The sequence below is a fragment of the Gymnoscopelus braueri genome (assembly GCF_963280865.1).
Source record: "Gymnoscopelus braueri genome assembly, chromosome: 23".
In the NCBI taxonomy this organism is placed as follows: Eukaryota; Metazoa; Chordata; class Actinopteri; order Myctophiformes; family Myctophidae; genus Gymnoscopelus; species Gymnoscopelus braueri.
Window position 1 is genome coordinate 24,598,086 of NC_137625.1, and position 20,181 is coordinate 24,618,266.

Genomic DNA, 20,181 nt, shown 5'->3' on the forward strand with positions numbered 1-20,181 from the left:
GTGTGTGTGTGTGTGTGTGTGTGTGTGTGTGTGTGTGTGTGTGTGTGTGTGTGTGTGTGTGTGTGTGTGTGTGTGTGTGTGTGTGTGTGTGTGTGTGTGTGTGTGTGTGTGTGTGTGTGTGTGTGTGTGTGTGAATGTTACACCATGTTCATAATATGTATGTGAACACGTGTGTGTGTGTGCACTGTGCAAGCCGATCACGTACCATTGAATCTGTGACTGCACCCGCATATGATCACACGTCTTGCAATCGTATGTTATGACGTGTCAGTATAGCTCCAGATTTAGTGTGTCACACACTGAAAAACAGCCGATCTGCAAGCTCAAAACGCGTTGCATCCGTGGCGCATTGTGAGCTTGTAGATCTGCTATCTTTGGCACACGACACAGTCAAGACGGCGGAGCATAAATTCAGCATTTGTTCTAATGAATTCATACATGTATGCCCTGAAGCCTCTGCTGTCCAAGGTCAGCCACAGGTCCATACATCTTCTGGATTGCCAATTGAGAGGGCATTAAAATGCAGAGGGGGAAAAATAAGCTGCAAACCGTACTGGGAAACGCCAAATGGAAATTGCCAAATGTGCTGCTGGGTTGTTGCACTGGAAAGAAGTGGGGAAAGAGGTTGTGGTGGGTGTTAGGGTTGTACAGTATGTGACTGAGAAATGCATTGATGATGATGATGGCAGAGGACACAAGATAGACCATTAACAATGAAAGAGGGTGGAGTTGGAGAAGGGGAAGAGACAAACACACACACACACACACACACACACACACACACACACACACACACACACACACACACACACACACACACACACACACACACACACACACACACACACACACACACACACACACACATAAATACTATACATGCTGTGAGGTGAGACAACTCATGTCTCACTCTTTTCTGTATTAACCGACTCTGATACGCTTCACTGTGATGGAACACCAAGCAATATAGTGGTGTGAGAGAAAAAATAAGATGGGGCGAGAGAGAGGAGGGGCACAGAGAAAGAGAGGGAGGGGTACACGTTCCCTTAATGAGGATGGACTCTCGTTAATTTGAATTTAGTCGAAGTGAGGCAAGTAGCGGGGAGAGACAGACGGGGAGGGAGAGAGAGAGAGAGAGATAGAGACCCCCTACCAGCGTGTGGATGAGAGAACAGGAAGAGAGAGCATGAGGGGAGGGAGGGAGATGGAGCTTAGAGGGAGACAGAAGGAGGAATCTGAGAGCTGAACGGAGCTGAGCAGAGTGCGTTAAGCCCAGCGAGTGGTCTATGAGTGAGTGCGTGTGTGAGAGAGGCATCTCTGTGGACTCTGTGTACCGCTACGTATCGTCACTGCCAGGTATGTTGTGAGCCGCAGCCACGAGACGGAAACGCAGGCAATCTGTCCATCGTCCTCACCTTCCGCGTGTTCATCAGAACCGGCACTCCTCCGCTCACTTCCTCTCTGACGCCAGTTGAAGAGCGCATGAGAGCACTCTAGCCGAGCATGCAAGCACAGAGAGGCATTCGCCGCTCGCAAACACTCACACTTTGCGTAGACTCGGCTGAGAGCTACGCCGCCGGCGAACGTCATTCCACTTTTAGCAGCTTCCAGTGGTCGAGTTAAGAGCAGCCTGTTGTGTTTTTTGTGTGCAAGTGTGAGTGTTTGTGACCAATTCACAGCATGTCAACCGTTTGCCAGTTCGTCGTCTGTTTTGCTGCCCTACCACTTGCTCTATCACACATTTGGTAGTGGTGTTGAGATTGCTAAAGAGTACCTGAGGACACCGGAGCTCACGAGAGTGTGTGTGAGTCCAGCTATAGGTATGTGTGATACCATAAGGAAACGCAACCGCTGCTGCCACAGATAGGAGGAAGAAAGGGAGTGAGAGGCAGGTGAGGAAACGGACTAACCATACCGCTGCTTGTTAAACTCAGCACCACTGGATACGTACTGCTGGTCTCCTGGAACATCGAGCAAACCGTCTGCTCCCCAAGATTCGACACTGGGAGTGGGGCCAGCCCTCATGGTGCCTGGATCCCTGGCACAAGAAGGGAGTGAGGATTTCGGTGATGAGGCTGGAGGAGGAAGACCCAAGGAGGGATGAGGTTGTCTTTGTGGGAGGCAGGAGGGCTACAGTGGGCTGGTGCCCCCACCCTGCGGTATTGCGTTCCGTTTCCCCCGCCACCTCGCTGTGAGCATGCAGGTGCTACAGATCGTCAAGGAGCTGGTGTCACCTTCCAGACGCAGGGCAGCGGCACGATTTGGAGGTGTGTGTGACTCTTTAACCCATTATGACCTGAGGGCGATTCTTAGCTAATGTCTTCCAAATCCCAACAGTTTTCTGGAAAAAAAACGTATGTTTCTATATCGGTGGGTTCTCAAACGTTTTCATGTCAAGGACCCCCAAAATGATATGTCTTTGGCCGCCGACCCCCATCTCAAAATGTTTTTGTTCCAGGGACCCCCAGAAGCAAAGATTTGAGTTAAAAATGTTCGCTTTAAAAGAATATAAATATATTAATTTGCACACATTTTCCCGATTTTTAAGAAAATAGCAGATCTACAAGCTCATAGGGCGGCACTCGGTGCCGCCCTATGAGCTTGTATATCTGCTATTTTTGAATAGCCAAAGTGTAAAATAATGCTTTTTTAGCTCAAATCAAAAAATTACACGGATGCGTTCCAGGTCTTAATGGGTTAAGTGTGTATGTGTATATGCTGTATGTGAAGTGTTCCATGCATCCGATTTCATTTTTGTCGTCCCGCTTCTGTACATGAACGTGCATAAGCCGTTGCCTGTGTTTGTTGTGTAGTAACAGTGATTGTGTATGTGGGGTTGTACTGTATGTCAAGGTCTGACTCCCGACTTCCTACTGCGCCCATGTGACTTTATTCTGAGAGAATAGAACATTCCCCTGGTACCGCCACCACTGCTGTAATAGCTCAGTTGCTCTGGGAGGCGCGCATGCACGCGCATGTGTGTCTGTTTGTCCATGTGTGTCTTTCTTTCAGTGTGCGTGTGTGTGTGTGAGCATGCGTCTGTGTGTGTTTTCAGTGTGTGCCCCTGTGCCCATTTGTGCATGCTGCCACTGCATGTCTCTGGTGGTGAGTGGTGAATAATGAATAATGCCCTGGGGTAATGGAACACTCTGTGACCTCTGACCCCCCCTTCCTTGTACTCGCTCTCCGATTGGATCAGCTTATCGTGATCATCCCCGTTCCACGTCTCGTTTTCCCAAACAAACGCTACTTTTATTGCAGTTAGCCACAAGTTTATCTTTCCCTCGTTTTCCTCGCCAGAGGAAAAACAAACACAAACACAGCTTGTTGACGTCCTGCGCCACTGCTCCTGAATTAGACTTATATCCAGTGGACAGTTTACACAAATGTAATGAGTCCGGTTGATAGTTATAAATTGCTGTTTTTAATTTCAGCACATTCCTCCTAAAATGTTGTTGGAACAAGTGGGACGTTAAATTATTTATTCTAACAAGGGGGTGACATGTCTCTTCTTCTCGCCTCAAAATCACCCCCCCCCCCTCCACCTCCAGGCCACCTGTTCGTCTTCCATCTCCAAATAATATTGTCTATTCATTTAATCATTCTCTCCATTTTCTCTCTGTATCTCAAATTTGATGTATTCCATCCTCTATATCATCTTCCTCTCAATCTGCTCCGAGTGCGCGTGTCTACTTGAACTCCAACCGCCACAAGGAATGTCACTTATCATCTTCTCGTTTGAGGATTTCACGTTTTCTGATGTAATGCTCGCAGTCATTGCTAAGCTCCTGATCACAGGGCTATAGTGTTTGTGTGTTGAAAGCACCCCAGCACCATGTAGCAGTGTGTGTAATCAGCGCTAAAAGGCAAGAGAGCCCTGTACCCCTGTTGAGCTTCTCCATCGATCCCTGTCTTCGTCGAGTCGAGGTGCCTCGCGCCCTCCCATTTGGCTGCCATTTTAATCTCTACCCATCGACCCTGCAGAGAAATTCTCCCTGGATGCTTTTCCTCTTAACTTGGATCAATGCAGACAGATTTAGTGATGGCCTCCCAACAGCAAATACAGGACGCTTGTACCTGCGCTCGACGGCACTCAATTACATGAGCACACATGCAGCTGTGTAGACTTAAGGTGTTGCGCTGAGGTGTGACGTTTTGGGCCAGGTGCAAGCAGATGGTCCTGGTGTGCGCATGAGCGCGTCGCACTGTTCCTTTATGTGAGAGAGAACTCTAGTCTAGGGTGATGATATTTCCGTTTGTTTCACTCAGCTCAGCAGTATGGAATGCATAGATTTGTGAGATAGCAGCAGTGTGTGTGTGTGTGTGTGTGTGCGTGTGTCAAATTGATGTTTATTTTGTATATGCTTGATCTTCTCTTATCTTCTCTTTCATCTGTATCAAGATGTACGTATACATGCATGCATTCCTAGCACACAAAAACACATTTGTTTAGGCTTCCACAGTGATGAGCCCCAGGACTCCAGCCCCAGCCTGAAATCTGGCATGTAGCAGCTGGCACCTGGCCTGGCGAGGCTCTGTCTGTATAGTGAGGAGAACCGAGGAGAAGGCTGGGTTTTCTAACGAGACCAGTGCAGCCCTTTCTGCTCCTCTGCCAAACCGCATTCTTCACCTCTCTTCCTCTTCCTCGCCCGCAGCACCGGTCAGCAGCACCGCTAGCAGCTCACTATCTCTCCTTCTGCGTTATTAATCAGCACGGTTGCTGCCGTCTCCCTATCTCACACTCTCTTCATTTCTCTCTCTCATGTGGCATCTCTCTTTCTCCTGTGGCATCTTAACGACTAGAGGAAAGAGGCTTGCTCAATTATTCAATTGATGCTTTAAAACAAGGACAATTTGTTTTTGGGTTGTGCGTCAAGTTGAAAACAGTCTGTGTGATTGTGGGTTTGGTGTGGGAGGCTGCTCTCGGTATTGCTCTGTCTGTCTGTCTGTTTGTCTTTCTGTTTGTGTGTACCTCGGCTTCAAGGAACAGCCTCATGCTGGTTAGTTAATGGGGGCTGGCAGATTGTCCTGTTCCCCATGCACAGCAGGCGCAGCGCTGAAGTGAAGTGATCTAGTTTTATTTGTCAGCGCACACAACAATAATATCGTGATTAAGGCATGGACAAACTGCAATTTGGACAGACAGTACCGACAACCATAGTTGTCTGTACTGTCTGTCTCCATCTGAGACAGTGTGCCTCAGATGGACATGAATGACAAAGTGGCGCTGTGCATGGGGGGGGGGGGGGGGCACGGGTAAGCCTGTCACAATTATTACATCATCGCCTAATAGCAATTATTTGAGATAACTATTTTGCGTAATCGTCATAATCGTTTGCGTGATGAAAAAAAGATACATTTTCAAACATCTCCCCCAAAAATAGTGGAAATAGCCGATCTACAAGCGCACAACAGTGCGTCATTAAATATGTCCGAAATGTCTTTGTATATTTCAGTTATTTGTCATATCTAACCTGTTTAATTTCTGTTTTATGAAGCCGAAAAGCCAAACAGAAATGTAATTTGTATTCATATGTTCATTTCAACGCCCAAAACACAATTAGATCATTAATCGCAAAATGTTTATGTGACAATTAATCGTAAAGTAAAATGTCATGATCGTGGCAGCCCTAGGCATGGGGGCGGGTGCAGCAAGGATGAGTGGGTTTTGGCCTTGTGTTGAGGATGTGAGGGAGGGACGTTAAGAGAGTTGACTAGCCTGAATGCCTTGGATAGAAAGTGTTGCAGCTGTCAAGAGTCTTGTGGAGCGAGCCCTGATGCTGCAGAAGTTTTCCCTGGAAGGCAGAAGGTTGACGTTTCAGTGGGAACGGTGGGAGGGTTCTCTCACAATGCTGGAGGCCCTGCTTATGCAGTGTGAGTGGTAGATGTCCGTGATTGAGGGTAGGTCTATGATTTTCTCGGCTGTGCTCGCAACCCTTTGCGGTATCTTCTTGTGGCCATAGACCGTGGTGCATTTTCTGCACCAATACTGACTTTGTAACGGTGACTGCAGACAGCCCTGGGGGCGTGGGGGGCACTGGTGCTCACTGTGATGGAGCTGGGGGTGTTATCCCCCAATGCGAACTGTTTGAGGTGTCGTAACCCATTTAGACCTGAGGCCGATTCTAAAAACGCCTTCTAAATCCTGACCGAAGTTTTCTGAAAAACTTCAAATATTTATACAAAAATTACAAAAAATGTGTGTTGCTATATACTGTACATAGCAACAGGAACCTGAAAGGTATAGTTACAAGAAGGGGTTCCCGCCCAAAATGGGTCCAGTTTGCCCTTCAGTTTCTGTCTGAAGTCGATGAACGGCATTCTTACATAAGTTCCAGGAGATATGGCGCCATCGGTGGACCTGTTTGAGTGGTATGCAAAGTGTTAAATTAGCATCTTTGCTAAATCCGACGTATTTACGTCCATGTGACGTCCATTAATATATCCATTAATATCCTGTCCTAATAAACAAATAAAGTAAAAAGTAAAGTAATGACAAGCCTCTCAAAGCACTTTGGCATTAGTCATTTCAGACTGGCTATTGTGGGCTTCTTGGGTCTTGGTATGATGGTGGTGGACTTGAAGCACGCTGGGATGACCGCATAGCTCAGGGAGATGATGAGATGCTGAAAATGTTTGTGAGGACCTCGGTTAACTGGTCCACAACATTCTCTGGCTGTCCCTGCAGCCTTGCGTGGTTTGAAGCTGGAGAGCATCGTCCCACAGCAGTGTGCAGGGCAGGCAGAGTCAGGAAAGAGGGCTGCATTCGCTCCAAGGGATGTGTGTGAGCGTTGAACCATGCATAGAAGTTGTTCAGTGTGTTTGGTTCAAGGTTTGTTTATTATTACATCTTGTGTAGTAGAGGAGTGTAAAAGTTTGTCTCAGGCCTGGCAGCAATAATAGTATTAATAGTAGTAAACAACTAGCATAGCAAAAAAGAAAAAAGATAAGCATTAATCAAGAAAAATGCCGGTAGTTCTACCTCTTAAGGTGCTATGATCTTTGCAACTGTTCAGGCGTGTTGGCCCCTTCCTGGTCAGCAGTGGTTAGTGGTTGGCAAGGCTGGTGATATCGGTCTTTCTTGGAGACTGTGACATAGCTAGTCTGTCTGTTGATAGTCACAGTGAGTGATGGCATATTCCTCCATGTTGATTGTAGGTGGCTGACGGTCTGTATATTCAAAACAGTCTTGCAGTGCTGATGTGGCCCCCTCTGGCCACACTTTAATCTCCTTCAGACCAGGCTTGGACCGTTTGAGCAGGGCGATGTATGCTGGTCTTAACTTAATGGAAATGTGGTCAAGAGAGGGTGGGGCTCTGTGCTTTGTATGCATTGCAATGTTTGTGTAAACAAGGTCCAGTGTGTTTTGTCCTCTAGTTGTAAAGTCAACATGTTGGTGTAATTTTTGGAAAAACTTCAGATTTGCATGATTAAAGGGCTATATACACTACTTCTCCATTCCCTGCCTGAGGCATTGTGGCAAACGAGACTACAATTTAATCTTGAAATGTTGTTTTTCCTGCAGTGGTTTCACTGGCTATATTTGAGAGTTCCAGGCTTATTGTCTCTGCATCAGATGCAACGTGATGTCTCTGCGCTTGCTAGCCAGTCCCTATCCAAAAGGTTTTCATTAGATTAGGTATCACATGGCTTTCTCTAGCACAACAACAAGCTACCTTTTATCTCTCCCTCTGTCTGCTTTCTTTCTCTATTGCTCTTTCTGGCTATCTTTTGTTCTATTTCTCTCTGACTTTCCAGGCCCCCTACCTCGCCTCTTAACGCTCCTTTCAGTTCTTCTGTGATAAATTGGATCTGTGGAGTTTTTCACTGTGTCACCTGTCTTGGCCTGTGCTGCCTTTTTTGAACGACATCATGGTGTGACGGTCATGATGTTGTCCCTACTCATGTGTAGAGCCACGCCGATAGATTGGCCAGAACGATATATCTGTAATTGTTTAACTTTTTTGACGACATCGGTATGAGCAATTATGCAGCTGATGCGTCCTGATTTGTAACAACTTTCATCCTGGTGGGCCCATTTTGGTCATGTCATTATAGCCAAAAGTAAAAAATGTTCGATAATAGCAGAGCTCACAGCGTCTTGCGTTGCAAGCTTGTAGTTCGCTACTTAAAATTAAAAATATTTTTTAAGGCTTCAGTGGATAAAGCCTCACTATGTTACTTTTTTTTAATGAATAAAATGTAATTTTGTCCAATCTGTATGGTACAATATGTTAATACAATATAACTTATACAATTGGGGTGGTTGTATTTTGTCTCCCTGCTTTTCTATTGAGACATTTAGATAGTGTCAAAGGTCACGTCTCACCTACCTGATGAAGGCCGTTGAGGCCGAAACGTTGTGTTTTTACTGCTTAATAAATACATATTTTTGGGAGCATTAAGACAGTGTGGACTGTGCGGACCTTCTCCTTCTCTACATGTCTCACCTAGACACAGGATCTGACCTGATTAAATATATCGATTATCGAATGTAGCAATTTCAGAAGCTGGAGCCAGGCAAAAAAAAATCAGCACAATCCGGGTTCAAATCCGGATTATAAGAGGAAAGTTACATAGTGCTGCTTTAGATTAAATAAAGTTAAGTTTGTGTTTATTTTCTTATCTATCAAAACCTTGTTTTGTTCATTTTTATTTGATTGTCTTCTCGTGAGTTCAATGTTCTCAAATAGAAACTTTAATCATCTCGTTTTCGTTTTCAAATAAATTAGAACATTTTGGCACTTTTTTACACACTATCAGTCAAAATATCTGTAATCAAATCCCCAAAAAACGGTATCAGCTTCGGACCACAATATTTGTCATGGGTCAGACTTAGGGATGCAAATTATCGATTAATTCATTAATTGATAGTTGATAACCTCCTTATCAATCGATTAATTGATAAGCGGCGTTTTTTTAGGACCAAAAGGAAAATTCTTGTCCGAAAATGAGTGCAGAAACATAATTGCCGTGATGTAGTTATCAGAGAACAATCATGTCAGACTATGAACTATGTAACTAAAACTCTTTGCTTCTGGGGGTCCCTGGAAGTATTGTAAGATGGGGGTCCGCGGCCAAATACATATACATTTTGGGGGTCCTTTACATGAAAAGGTTTGAGAACCACTGACATAGCATTATTATTTTTTTCAAAAAATACATTTTGTAGAATCGGACCCTCAGGCCTTAATGAGTTAAGTGGTGAGGAAAACTTAATGGGTTAAGTGGTGGTCATCACATGCCATTTCATACATCCACTGTCCCAAGTCAGAGCTGCTTCCCACTCAGGTAGACTCGTCCGTCTTCAGGTCTGGCGCTTCTAAAGTCTCCCCTGGGGGTAGTCTGGCAGTTCAGTAGCCAAGCGATTATATACGATTAGAACTAACAAACCCAAGCCAAAACAAAGATTGACAGATATCTGTTACAGGCCCAGCCAATCAGAGGCTTACCTGAAATGTTCTCTAGGCAGAACAATGTGATTCAGACCCTCCTCCCGTCACTGGAATTGACGAGGTAAGACGGTAGGTCTTGACAATGTGAGACCTACCAGGGATGATGACCAATACCTGTATTTTAGCCAGCCTCTGATCTCTTGCATCCAGACAGCTGTGCGTCTGCTCCCTTGCTTAGTGATTGCCTAATTCAATATTTGTCTCCAGTGGCACTATTGATCTTTTTCAATTGCCCTCTGGTGGCCTCACATGTCAAAGCAGTGTTCAAGTGGTCTTCTACATTCGGACACTCACAACAGCCCTCATTTGCATTAGCTCTGGTGGTGACTGGAGTCCGAGTGTGCTGTCGATTCAACAGATACTCCTTGTTTTATTCACTACCGTGTGTTGGGTACGGGGGAGGTTTTCTTTAGCCATTCCTTGGTGGTTTCATCTTGCCTTTTCAATGCCAACGTGTGCCCACGCAGTTTCCGTGCTGCCCACCTGGTCGTAGAACAGCGCTGAAGAAAGGATGGCTACAGGAGTTTAGCTGAATGATAGCCCTAATGAAAGAGAGAGAGAGAACCAAGAGCACAAGGAGAGAGAGATTTAAAAGAGAGGAAACGGGTGGGAAAGTTTCCTTTCTTTTCTGTGACTTGTGTCGCTTATTCTGCCTCTTCAGTATTGACCAGTGGTGGAAAAAGTACTCAAATTCTTTACTTAAGTGAAAGTACCAATATTGCAATATAGAAATACTCTGTTACAAGTAAAAGTCCAGAATTAAAAATGTACTAGAGTAAAAGTACAAAAGTATTGGCATCAAAATGTACGTACCAAAAGTAAAGAAAGTTTAAAAAAAAATGAAAATAGCAGATCTACAAGCTCACAACGCGTCGCGACGCGTTGTGAGCTTGTAGATCTGCTATTTTAGGTATAAAATCTGCAGTTCTACAATCAGCTATTTTAGGTATAAAATAGGGCTGAAGTGGTTAATGTATGTTTTATAATGTAATAATTTATATCTGAAATGTAATTAGTAACTCTTCAAATAATTGTAGTGGAGTAAAAGTACAATATTTGCCTCTGAGATGTAGTGGAGTAAAAGTATTGGAAATTGTAAATACTCAAGCAAAGTACAAATACCTCAAAATTGAACTTAAGTACAGTACCGGTACTTAAGTAAATGTACTTAGTTACTTTACACCACTGGTATTGACTGACATGTAGCCGTGATAGCATGCAACAATGCACAGTCAAATAAACTGTGTTCATCAGAGAGAGAGAGAGATGGGAGACAGGCAGCGCTCTCTCCTGCCGTGACCCGCGGAGCCTTCAGAAGTGATACCAGCACTTCGGTCATCAGTCCTCCCACAACACTCTCACAAGCAAAGAGATGTTTCCTGTGCCGATGGAGGCAGGAGATTAGATGACGGAGAAGAACAAGAAACTTTTCTTTTCCCCGTCGTCGCCTGACGCCTGTCCCTCCTCCCCCTCCGCTGTCGATATGCAACATCAATATGATTTTACACCACATCCATTTTATAATGCACTTTTAATGGGAACGGTTTATCATGAAGCTGTCATTGTTGGCAGACACACTCCCCCACCCCCCCCTCCACCACAACTCTCCGTGTTTGTTGGCCTTTTCTTTATCGCTTGTCTGTCTGTCTCTCTATCTCTCTCTCTCTCTCTCCCACCCGTCTTCCTTTCTTCCCACTGATACACTCTTTTACCCTATGACGTCTCTGTCATTCCCTCTGACTCTCTTCTTCTTCTTCTTCTCCCCTCTCTCTCTTTCTTGCTCTCTGATGTGTAAGACAGAATGGGGCCTGTTGTTTTGTTTGTGTTTGGGTGTGGAATGTTGTGAGTGGGACAGACTCACTCCTGAAGTGAGCGCTCTCTCTCTCTCTCTCTCTCTCTCTCTCTCTCTCTCTCTCTCTCTCTCTCTCTCTCTCTCTCTCTCTCTCTCTCTTCCTCTCTCTCTCTCTCTCTGTGTCACTAACAAACAGCAGCATTGTAGTATTGTGAAAGCACAGGCCCTCCAACTCAACATCTCTGATCTCACTTGTCGCACTTGTTGCTGTCTGGTATCTTCTCAGTCTGTCGTTGGTGTGTAACGGACGACGTTGTCAGGTTCTTTTTTGCTTGGTTTTGTTTAGTTTTGTTGTTTGTGGGGTTTTTTTTTGTGCCAGGGCCAGTGGAACTGGGATTTGTAGTTTAATGTTGTTTTTTTTGTGAGCTAGTCTGAATTAGCCTTAGGCCGTCACTAATGCGGATGAAGGCTCTAACTCTCCCTCCGGAGGATCCGCTGTGCAGCTTGAAGAGAGGTGAGTGACGTAGCTCTGAGACAACGAGCTCAAGCAACATGTTAGTCAACAGGGTGTAGTTAGTATCATATGAACAGGGTTTCTATTGCACTTCAGGACACACCTGCAGGCGGTTAAGTGGGTGTGTTCTGTTACTTGTATGACATTTCAGTTTGAATCTTCTCCCAAACATTATTTAACCACTTTCAACCTGGTGTGCCTATTTTCAAAAACCTTTCGTATAGAGATAGATACTATAGATAGATATTTTGTTCTTCTTTTAGCAGATCTACAACCTCACCATGTGTCACATTGCAAACACGTGAGCTTGTAGAACTGTTATTTTAGCTTTTGATTTTTTTAAATAGAGCTCAAGCAGGAGTTTCTTTTAGCGGGAGTTTTGTCCCCTCGGCCATTGCGGGATTAAACAAACTGCCACGTCGATAGGATGGTTTTCTTTGTATAGTGGAGACCTCATGTATTGTCTTGGTTTTTTGTCGTGTGATATGTTGTTTTGTGCCATATGGTTACGAGTTATTTTTTGTTTGATTTTTTTTTTGCTTTTGAACAGACTGTGAAGACAAATATCCCTTCGGCGACAATAAAAATCATCTTATCATTATTAAGTGGATAATTTAATTTAGGCCAACACAGATAGATGTGGTCACATTATATACCGTATACTACTTATACTGTATATTGCTGCTCAGCGAGAGTCTTTGGAATATTCATATTTGTTCCCTATGACAGAAAATGGAGTCTCGGGTCTGGCAACCTGTCATTTAGATGTCACTGATGCCCGTGTTACATTATACTGCTGTTTTGCTCTACTGTGCTGTATATGTTTTTTTTTTAAAGGCCTAGATTTGTTTCCACTGCAGGCACATTGGTACTATAGCAGAACAATGTGAGGGCTTCTTCTCTAATAGTTACAAGTGTGTGCCTCCAGAGAAAATATAAGATCCTTGTAAGTTCTGATGCAAAGTATAGACACAGAATATTGCTTAAAAACAGATTTGTGATGAGGATGTGTTAGATGGTGTGGTTTATCACTGTGTGTCATTCAGAGGTCAAGTCCGTGTCAAGATCTACAAGCTCACAAGGTGTCGTGATGCAATGCTTTGTGAGCTTGCATATTGGCTATTTTAGCTTTTTTTATGTAAAGGAAAGTGTATGTCATCACAATACAATATTATTATCACAATATCTATATTGAGATATTTGATTGTGTCCATATCGCCCAGCCCTAGATTTTAGGCATTTATACCCAGACTGGGAGTCAGATTGTTGTTTTGGAATTGTGTGGTAGGAATAGTGTAAATTGTATTAGTGGAGGACATCATTAGCAGAGAGGACTCTGTCTCTGATTACGACTCGTGCATGTGTGCGCATGTGAGAGATCGATGAGAATGGAGAGATAAAATATATATATGTATAACATGCGCTGTTTTTATGCACATGTTTTGTGTGAGAGTGTGTGTGTGTGTGTGTGTGTGTGTGTGTGGTGTACACGTGACAGCAGAGCTGCATTTTCCATTTTCACCGTCCACAAGATTTAATTGAATCTGTGTATTTATTGGGCTCATGGGGTGTAGAATAGTTCTGTTCGTTCCCACACCTTGCTCTTATCCCATTAAGACCTGAAACCGATTCTACAAATGTCTTCTAAATCCCAACAGTATTCTGAAAAAACGTATCAGTGGTTCTCAAACTTTTTCATGTCAAGGACCACCTAAATGATATGTATTTGGCCGCTGACCCCCATCTCAAAATATGTTGTTCGAGGGACCCCCAGAAGCAAAGATTTGAGTAAAAAAATTTCGCTTTAAAATAATAAATATATATTCAAAGATTTGCACACAATTTTTCAAAAATAGCAGATCTACAAGCTCGTAGATCTGCTATTTTTGAATAGTCAGAGTGTAAAATAATTGTTTTTTTTGTTGCTCAAATCAAAAAATGACACAGATGCGTTCCAGGTCTTAATGGGTTAACCGCCTCACGCTTTTTAATGCGAGATACATGGAATCAAAAGATAATCACTTTGTGTATGCTCTGCCTGCCTGGTGATTGGTGTGTGTGTGTGGGCAGTCTGGGCACTAATGGGCTGTGGGGATGCTGCTGTTAAAGTGTGAAAGCTGGGTTTGGTTAAGGTAACTCCGCACCAAACAGACTCGTCCAGACTATTGCAGACTACTCCAGACTGCAACAGACTGGTATTCGGTTGGCAAAAGTTGGCATTTAAGTCTGTCAGCCGACTGGCCATTCATGTGCTAATTTGACTTTTAGCCTGCCAGCGTTGCCAGGTCTGCTTATTATAAGCGACTTTGGGCTTGTTTCCCTGCAAAGCCACTTATGTTCCCAGCGTTTTTTCTTCACTGACGTGCAGTGGTGTATTCTTTATTCTTCTTTATTCTTTATTAATTATTAGGATCCCCATTAGCTTCCACAAAGTGGTCGCTAGTCTAAGTAGTGTAAGTAACTAGTACATTTACTCAAGTACTGTACTTAAGTACAATTTTGAGGTACTTTTACTTTACTGGAGTATTTCCAATTGTCTATACTTGTACTCCACAACAATTATTTGAAATGTTTAGTTACTAGTTACTTTGCAGATATAAATCATTATGAAACATACATTAACCTCTTTTGCCCTATTTTATACCTATAAGCTATTTGAAAATAGCAGATCTACAAGCTCACAACGTGTTGCGATGCACGCGTTCTGAGCTTGTAGATCTGCTATTTTCAAACATTTTGGTACTTTTACTTTTGGTACTTTAAGTACATTTTTATACCAATACTTTAGTACTTTTACTCAAGTAAATGTTGAATTCTGGACTTTTACTTGTAACAGACTCAGAGTACATCTATTGCATTCAAGCCTGGAATTTCGTCATTTTAGGGGCAAGGCCACTTGGCCTTTGGTGTTGTAATTTTTTGGAGGGCACAAAGGCCCTGCCCGGTCTTCCTGCCAGGGCAGGAAGGCCATCCAAAAAAATAATAATGATTTTTAAGTCCAAAAATGATTTTTAAGTCCACGGAAATAATGCATTTAACTTGAAGGTTAAGGATCATTGTATTTTAATATATTATAAGAATAGTATAACTATCTGTGAAATATAACCCGTTTATTTCACAAAATAATGTGTTGGCAAATGACCAATATTTAGTTATATAGGTCTCAATATGTCACATTCAGCCCTGGACTTCACTGACTGAAGTAGGGGTCACATTAATCACATTAGATTCACATAATGTATTTTACCCACAATTAATTTTCATTCAAATGAAATGTTAATGAACTTGCACTAATAATGACTTTAGTTGATTTTTCACTCTTTAAAATATAGTATTTCTTAATTATTAATAATTACAGCTTCTTTTTTTTTCACGATTTTTTATTGTTTTTAAATAATAATAAAAAAGGAACATACAAGATTTCCACCCGACAGCCATAATATATAGCCAATATATGGTTCTGTATCAGTATATGAGTCCGTTTTTGCAGATTTCATTCTAATTGGCTACTATGCCTGCATATGAATTTCATGAGCCTGGGTAGGTCACCCTGGCTTGGCGGAGATATGCCCTGTAGCGCACACTCCGCCAGTGATGTAAAGTAACTAAGTACATTTACTCAAGTACTGTACTTAAGTACACTTTTGAGGATTTTTTACTTTACTGGAGTATTTCTAATTTTCAGTACTTTTACTTCTACTCCATACATCTCTGAGGAAAATATTCTACTTTTACACCACTACAATTATTTGAAAACTTTAGTTATTAGTTACTTTGCAGATATAAATTATTACATTATAAAACATACAGTAACCACTTTAGCTCTATTTTATACCTAGGCTATTTGAAAATAGCCGATCTACAAGCTCACAACACGTCACGTTGCTATTTTCAAACATTTGAGTACTTTTACTTTTGGTACTTTAAGTACATTTTGATACCAATACTTTTGTACTTTTACTCAAGTACTTCTACATTGCAGTATTGATACTTTTACTTAAGTAAAACATTTGAGTACTTTTTCCACCACTGCGCTCCACACAGCAGCAGCAGGTGAAAGCAATTCACTTAAACGAGGGTTGTGTTGCGCACCAAAACTGCGCGAAAGTAGGTCAAATCAATCAATCTCTCTCTCTCTCTCTGGGAGCAACAACGAGAAACAGTGAATGTAGGTTTTCATAGACATGGTCGCTTGTTTCTCTCACATAATCTGGCAACACCGACAGCCCTTTGTTGTCACTGCCACTGCTCTGCCAGTCGGCTAAAAAGCTGAACATGTTCGGTCGGCTCTGGGTCGGCCGAAAAGGTCCCGACGGACCCCTAACCGACTGGCCGACGGACCCCTAACCGACTGGCCGACGCTTCCCGAAGCCAAATCGGCCCAAAGTCGGGCCGATTTGGATTGGTCTGGAGCCAGCTTTAGTGGGGAGGGGGGGGGGGGGGGAGGCTGTTGCTGACTGACTGACTGTGGCTTTTTGTGGCTGTCTGGCTGGGTGACTCAACTGGCTAGCTGAAATGTAATATTCCTCCTTCTCCACAGATAGCAGCTACAAGAGCGAGAGACAAAAGAGAAAAGGGAGAGGAGAGCGTTCAAACAAACGGAGCGAGCAAACACTCCTTATCGCTAACGAGTGGATCTAAAGAGCATGCATGAAGGGCAAACTAAAGCAGGCGACTGGGTCGCCGTCCAGCTGGGCGGGCGGGTGACGGACGGGGACATTTTAATCACAACAGGAGAGGGATAAATTAGCTGAAGCTGATATAGCCCTCACAGCAGGAGGCCGACATTAACTGGCTTGGGGACACACACACACACACACACACACACACACACACACACACACACACACACACACACACACACACACACACACACACAAACAGCAGCCAGATGGGGGTCTACTCTGGCCAGGTGAAGAGCGATAAGGAGGAAAGACAGAGGAAGGACAGTGTTTATAATATGCATGTGACACAGGTGCACGTCTGTAACAGTCCGCAAGCTTTAACTTAAAAGTGGATTCTCTACTAAAACCCAGAACCCCCCCCCCCCCCCCGCCTCCGCCACCCCAACACACACACACACACGCACACGCACACGCACACGCACACGCACACGCGCACACACTCAACGCAAGCCATCCAGGCCAGTCACGGATGCCAGTGTGATTCCCGGAGCATGAAAGAGGCCTAATTGCATTTAGCTTAAGCCCCACCCCCTGTGTGGAATACTAATACGGTTGTGAAGGGGTTCGGACTTAAGGCTATGATTTAGTATGCAATAAATAAAATAAAATGACTTAATCCGCCATTTCCTCTTAAGTTCCATTCCATCTCACTATGGAAACCACAGCCCCCCCCCCTCCCCCAGGGTGGAATTCCCAGCAGAAGACTTTTATTTGTTTGTTTGCTTTCAGGCCCCAGTCAGTCAGTCAGTTTGCTCTGTTGTGTGTGTTCCCCCGGCCTCTTCTCCTACTGTGTGTGTGCTATGGCATGGTTGCGTGCCTTTTCACTGTCACACACACACACTGTCCCTTCATCCTGTCATAAAAATTCCGGTCCTGGTTCAAAAAAGGCCACATTTTGTTCGGACACTGTGGAATTCCGGGCGACCAAACACCCCCCCCCCACACACACAGCCCTGTGGAACCCCAGGAGGGGAAGTCACAGAACGAGTGGTGGAGTGAAATACTTCCTGCTCAATAGGAACCGCAAAGCTGACGGAACAAAGTGAATTATTAACCCGTTTGGACTTGAAGCCGAAAAAAAACACCTTCAAAATCCTACCTAAGTTTTCTGAAAAACGTATATCAAAAAATGTTGCTATATGGATTCAAATTCAAAAATAGCAAAAGTAGCACATCTACAAGCTAGTGTTGATTTTGACAGCAAATTTTGATTCAGTTTTAGTCATAGTCTTCTGAATCAAATTCCATTTCGTTTTTGTCATATTTTAGTCATCTGAAATGTTGTACTGTTAGTCTAGTTTTACTAGACTTAAATATCCTAAGGTTTTAGTCGACTAAATCTACAGTTGATTTAGTCGACTAAAATGTATTTTGGCGGTGCCTTGACGGCGTCGTAATGGCTGATTTTACACTTAGTTGCATGCTGAAAATAGCCGATCTACAAGCTCACAACGCGTCGCAGCGCGACGCGTTGTGAGCTTGTAGATCGGCTATTTTTAGAGCGCAACACCTGAGCGCAACCAAACATAAGATGACTTGTCTTTTAATTCTACTGGATCTCTTCTCCACTCGTCCCTCACTGACATTTTAGCCTAGTTTTTATTTGTTAACGAAATCGTCAATATATTTAGTCTTAGTTTTAGTCATCATAGCTTAGTTTTTGTTTAGTTTTCGTCAGTGAAAAAATGTAGTCGACGAACATTTTTCGTCATGTTCCAAGCTCAAGCCTGTGGATCTGCTACTTTTGATGCTTTCGTGTGTGTATGATCAAGTAGGGTGTTAATTTATGAAACAAATACACAAAAAGTTTAAATATGGAGATATAGAGGTTTCTAAACTAAAGTGACACAGAGGCGTTCCCGGCTTGAAAGGTATAACAACGTATAGGTGTAAACAGGTCTAAATGGGTTAAACTGATGTGTTGTGGACCCTTTCGAGCTTGTCGTTCATGAACACTGCCTGAACTCTTAGGATTGGGAGAGCGGAGCGGAGAGGTTGAGAGCTCAGTGGCAGCTGGCACATGGGTTTTAACCCTTTAACGATGAAAGTGACACAGATGTGATCCAGGTCTTAATGGGTTAAAGTTTAACCCATTAAGACCTAGATCGCATCTGTGTCACTTTTTGATTTGACCTAAAAAAGCATTATTTTACACTTTGGCTATTCAAAAATAGCAGATATACAAGCTCATAGCGTGGCACTCGGTGCCGCGCTATGAGCTTGTAGATCTGCTACTTTTGAAAAATCGTGAAAATGTGTGTATACATATATTATATATTATTTTAAAGCGAACATTTGTAACATTTGCTTCTGGGGGTCCCTGGAACAAAATATTTTGAGAGGGGGGTCCGCGGCCAAATACATATACATTTTGGGGTCCTTGACATTAAAAAGTTTTGAAAACCACTGACATAGCAACATAAGTTTAAAAAAAAAAACTGTTGGGATTTAGAAGACATTTTGTAGAATCGGAACCTCGGGCCTTAATGGGTTAAGACCTGAGGCCGATTGTACAAATGTCTTCTAAATCCTAACAGTTTTTTGAAAAAGACCCCCGTCTCAAAATATTTTGTTCCAGGGGGAGTCAGGGACCCCCAGAAGCAAAGATTTGAGTTAAAAAAATATTTGCTTTAAAATATATAAATATTTAAAAAATAGCAGATCTACAAGTGCAGCACTTTATTCCAAGTTTTTCAATCTCATTAATGATTTTTCAACATTTTTTGAAATAGCAGATGTACAAGATCGTAGATTGGCTATTTTTGAGAACCACTGTTCTAAATCCTAAGAGTTTTCTCAAAAACAGTATGTAAACTAAAATCTAAAATGATTGGAGAATCTTAATTTATGCCATTATCGTTGTGCCAGTGGAAATACATTAGGGAATGAAAAACATAATTAGCAGGCCACCTCAGTGTGAACTGCGGTGTATGTGTGTGTGTGTGTGTGTGTGGGGGGAGGGCGGGTTTCAATTATAGTTGCTTTAATTAAAAACTTGGTTAACAACTGGAAGACATAGGCCTATCTCCGTTTTCGAGAAACTGCTATAAGAAAAACAACACTGTTTTTTGGGTTTTCTTTGTTTTGTTTAGGCTTATCACAGCCTAGCACACTTATTGCCAGTGCCACTGATTGCCAAACGACTTGCGGCCAAACTTTGCGCACATTTATGTTTATCTCGCTCATGCTGATGTGTACAATGCATACAAAACGTGTTACGCACACACAAACTATTTTCTCAGCCTGCCTCGCCTGCCTCATATTTGTCCGCCAGCAGCTCAGTAAATGAATTGCGATAACTCAAATGGAAGCATGCATCATCTCAAATATCTCCCTTTTCATCTCTACCTGACCACTCAAAAATGTGCCTGGGGGAATAATCTCCCCATGAGGATTTATTGTTATCGGGCTATTGCCACGGAATACCTTGGATAACATCCTGCTTAACTGTGCTTTTAGTGAGACAAGAAGATATCAATTATTCCACGTGCCTCCATTACATTGTGACCGTGTGTTCCATCGCAACAACTTAACCCCACTTACGCATGGCGTCCGTGCCAGCTTTGTTAACGCGCTTTCCGGTATTTGCAACTTTTCCTCATTGGTGGGTTGGCTTAGGGTTAGGAAGTGGCAGTGTGTTTATGTCCATGTGTGTGGCGTGACCGTGTTTATCTGTCATCATCGCCAACATTGTCCAATTGAACTAGAGGGACCTTGGAAACTGATTTACAGCTG

The 20,181-nt window shown here is 43.1% G+C and overlaps 1 protein-coding gene across 2 annotated transcripts in view; it reads left to right on the plus strand.

The window, feature by feature from the left end:
* Positions 1-20,181, plus strand: part of usp6nl (USP6 N-terminal like) — a 71,466-nt gene that overhangs the window by 23,853 nt on the left and 27,432 nt on the right. The window contains exon 1 of one of the 2 annotated variants that reach the window (XM_080421549.1): positions 1,225-2,267. The exons of the other annotated variant lie outside the window; for it this stretch is intronic. Coding sequence (XP_080277675.1) covers positions 2,198-2,267 — 70 coding nt within the window. The 5' untranslated portion in view covers positions 1,225-2,197. Of the gene's footprint in view, positions 1-1,224; positions 2,268-20,181 lie in introns of those variants that run through there. 2 annotated transcript variants of the gene reach the window in all.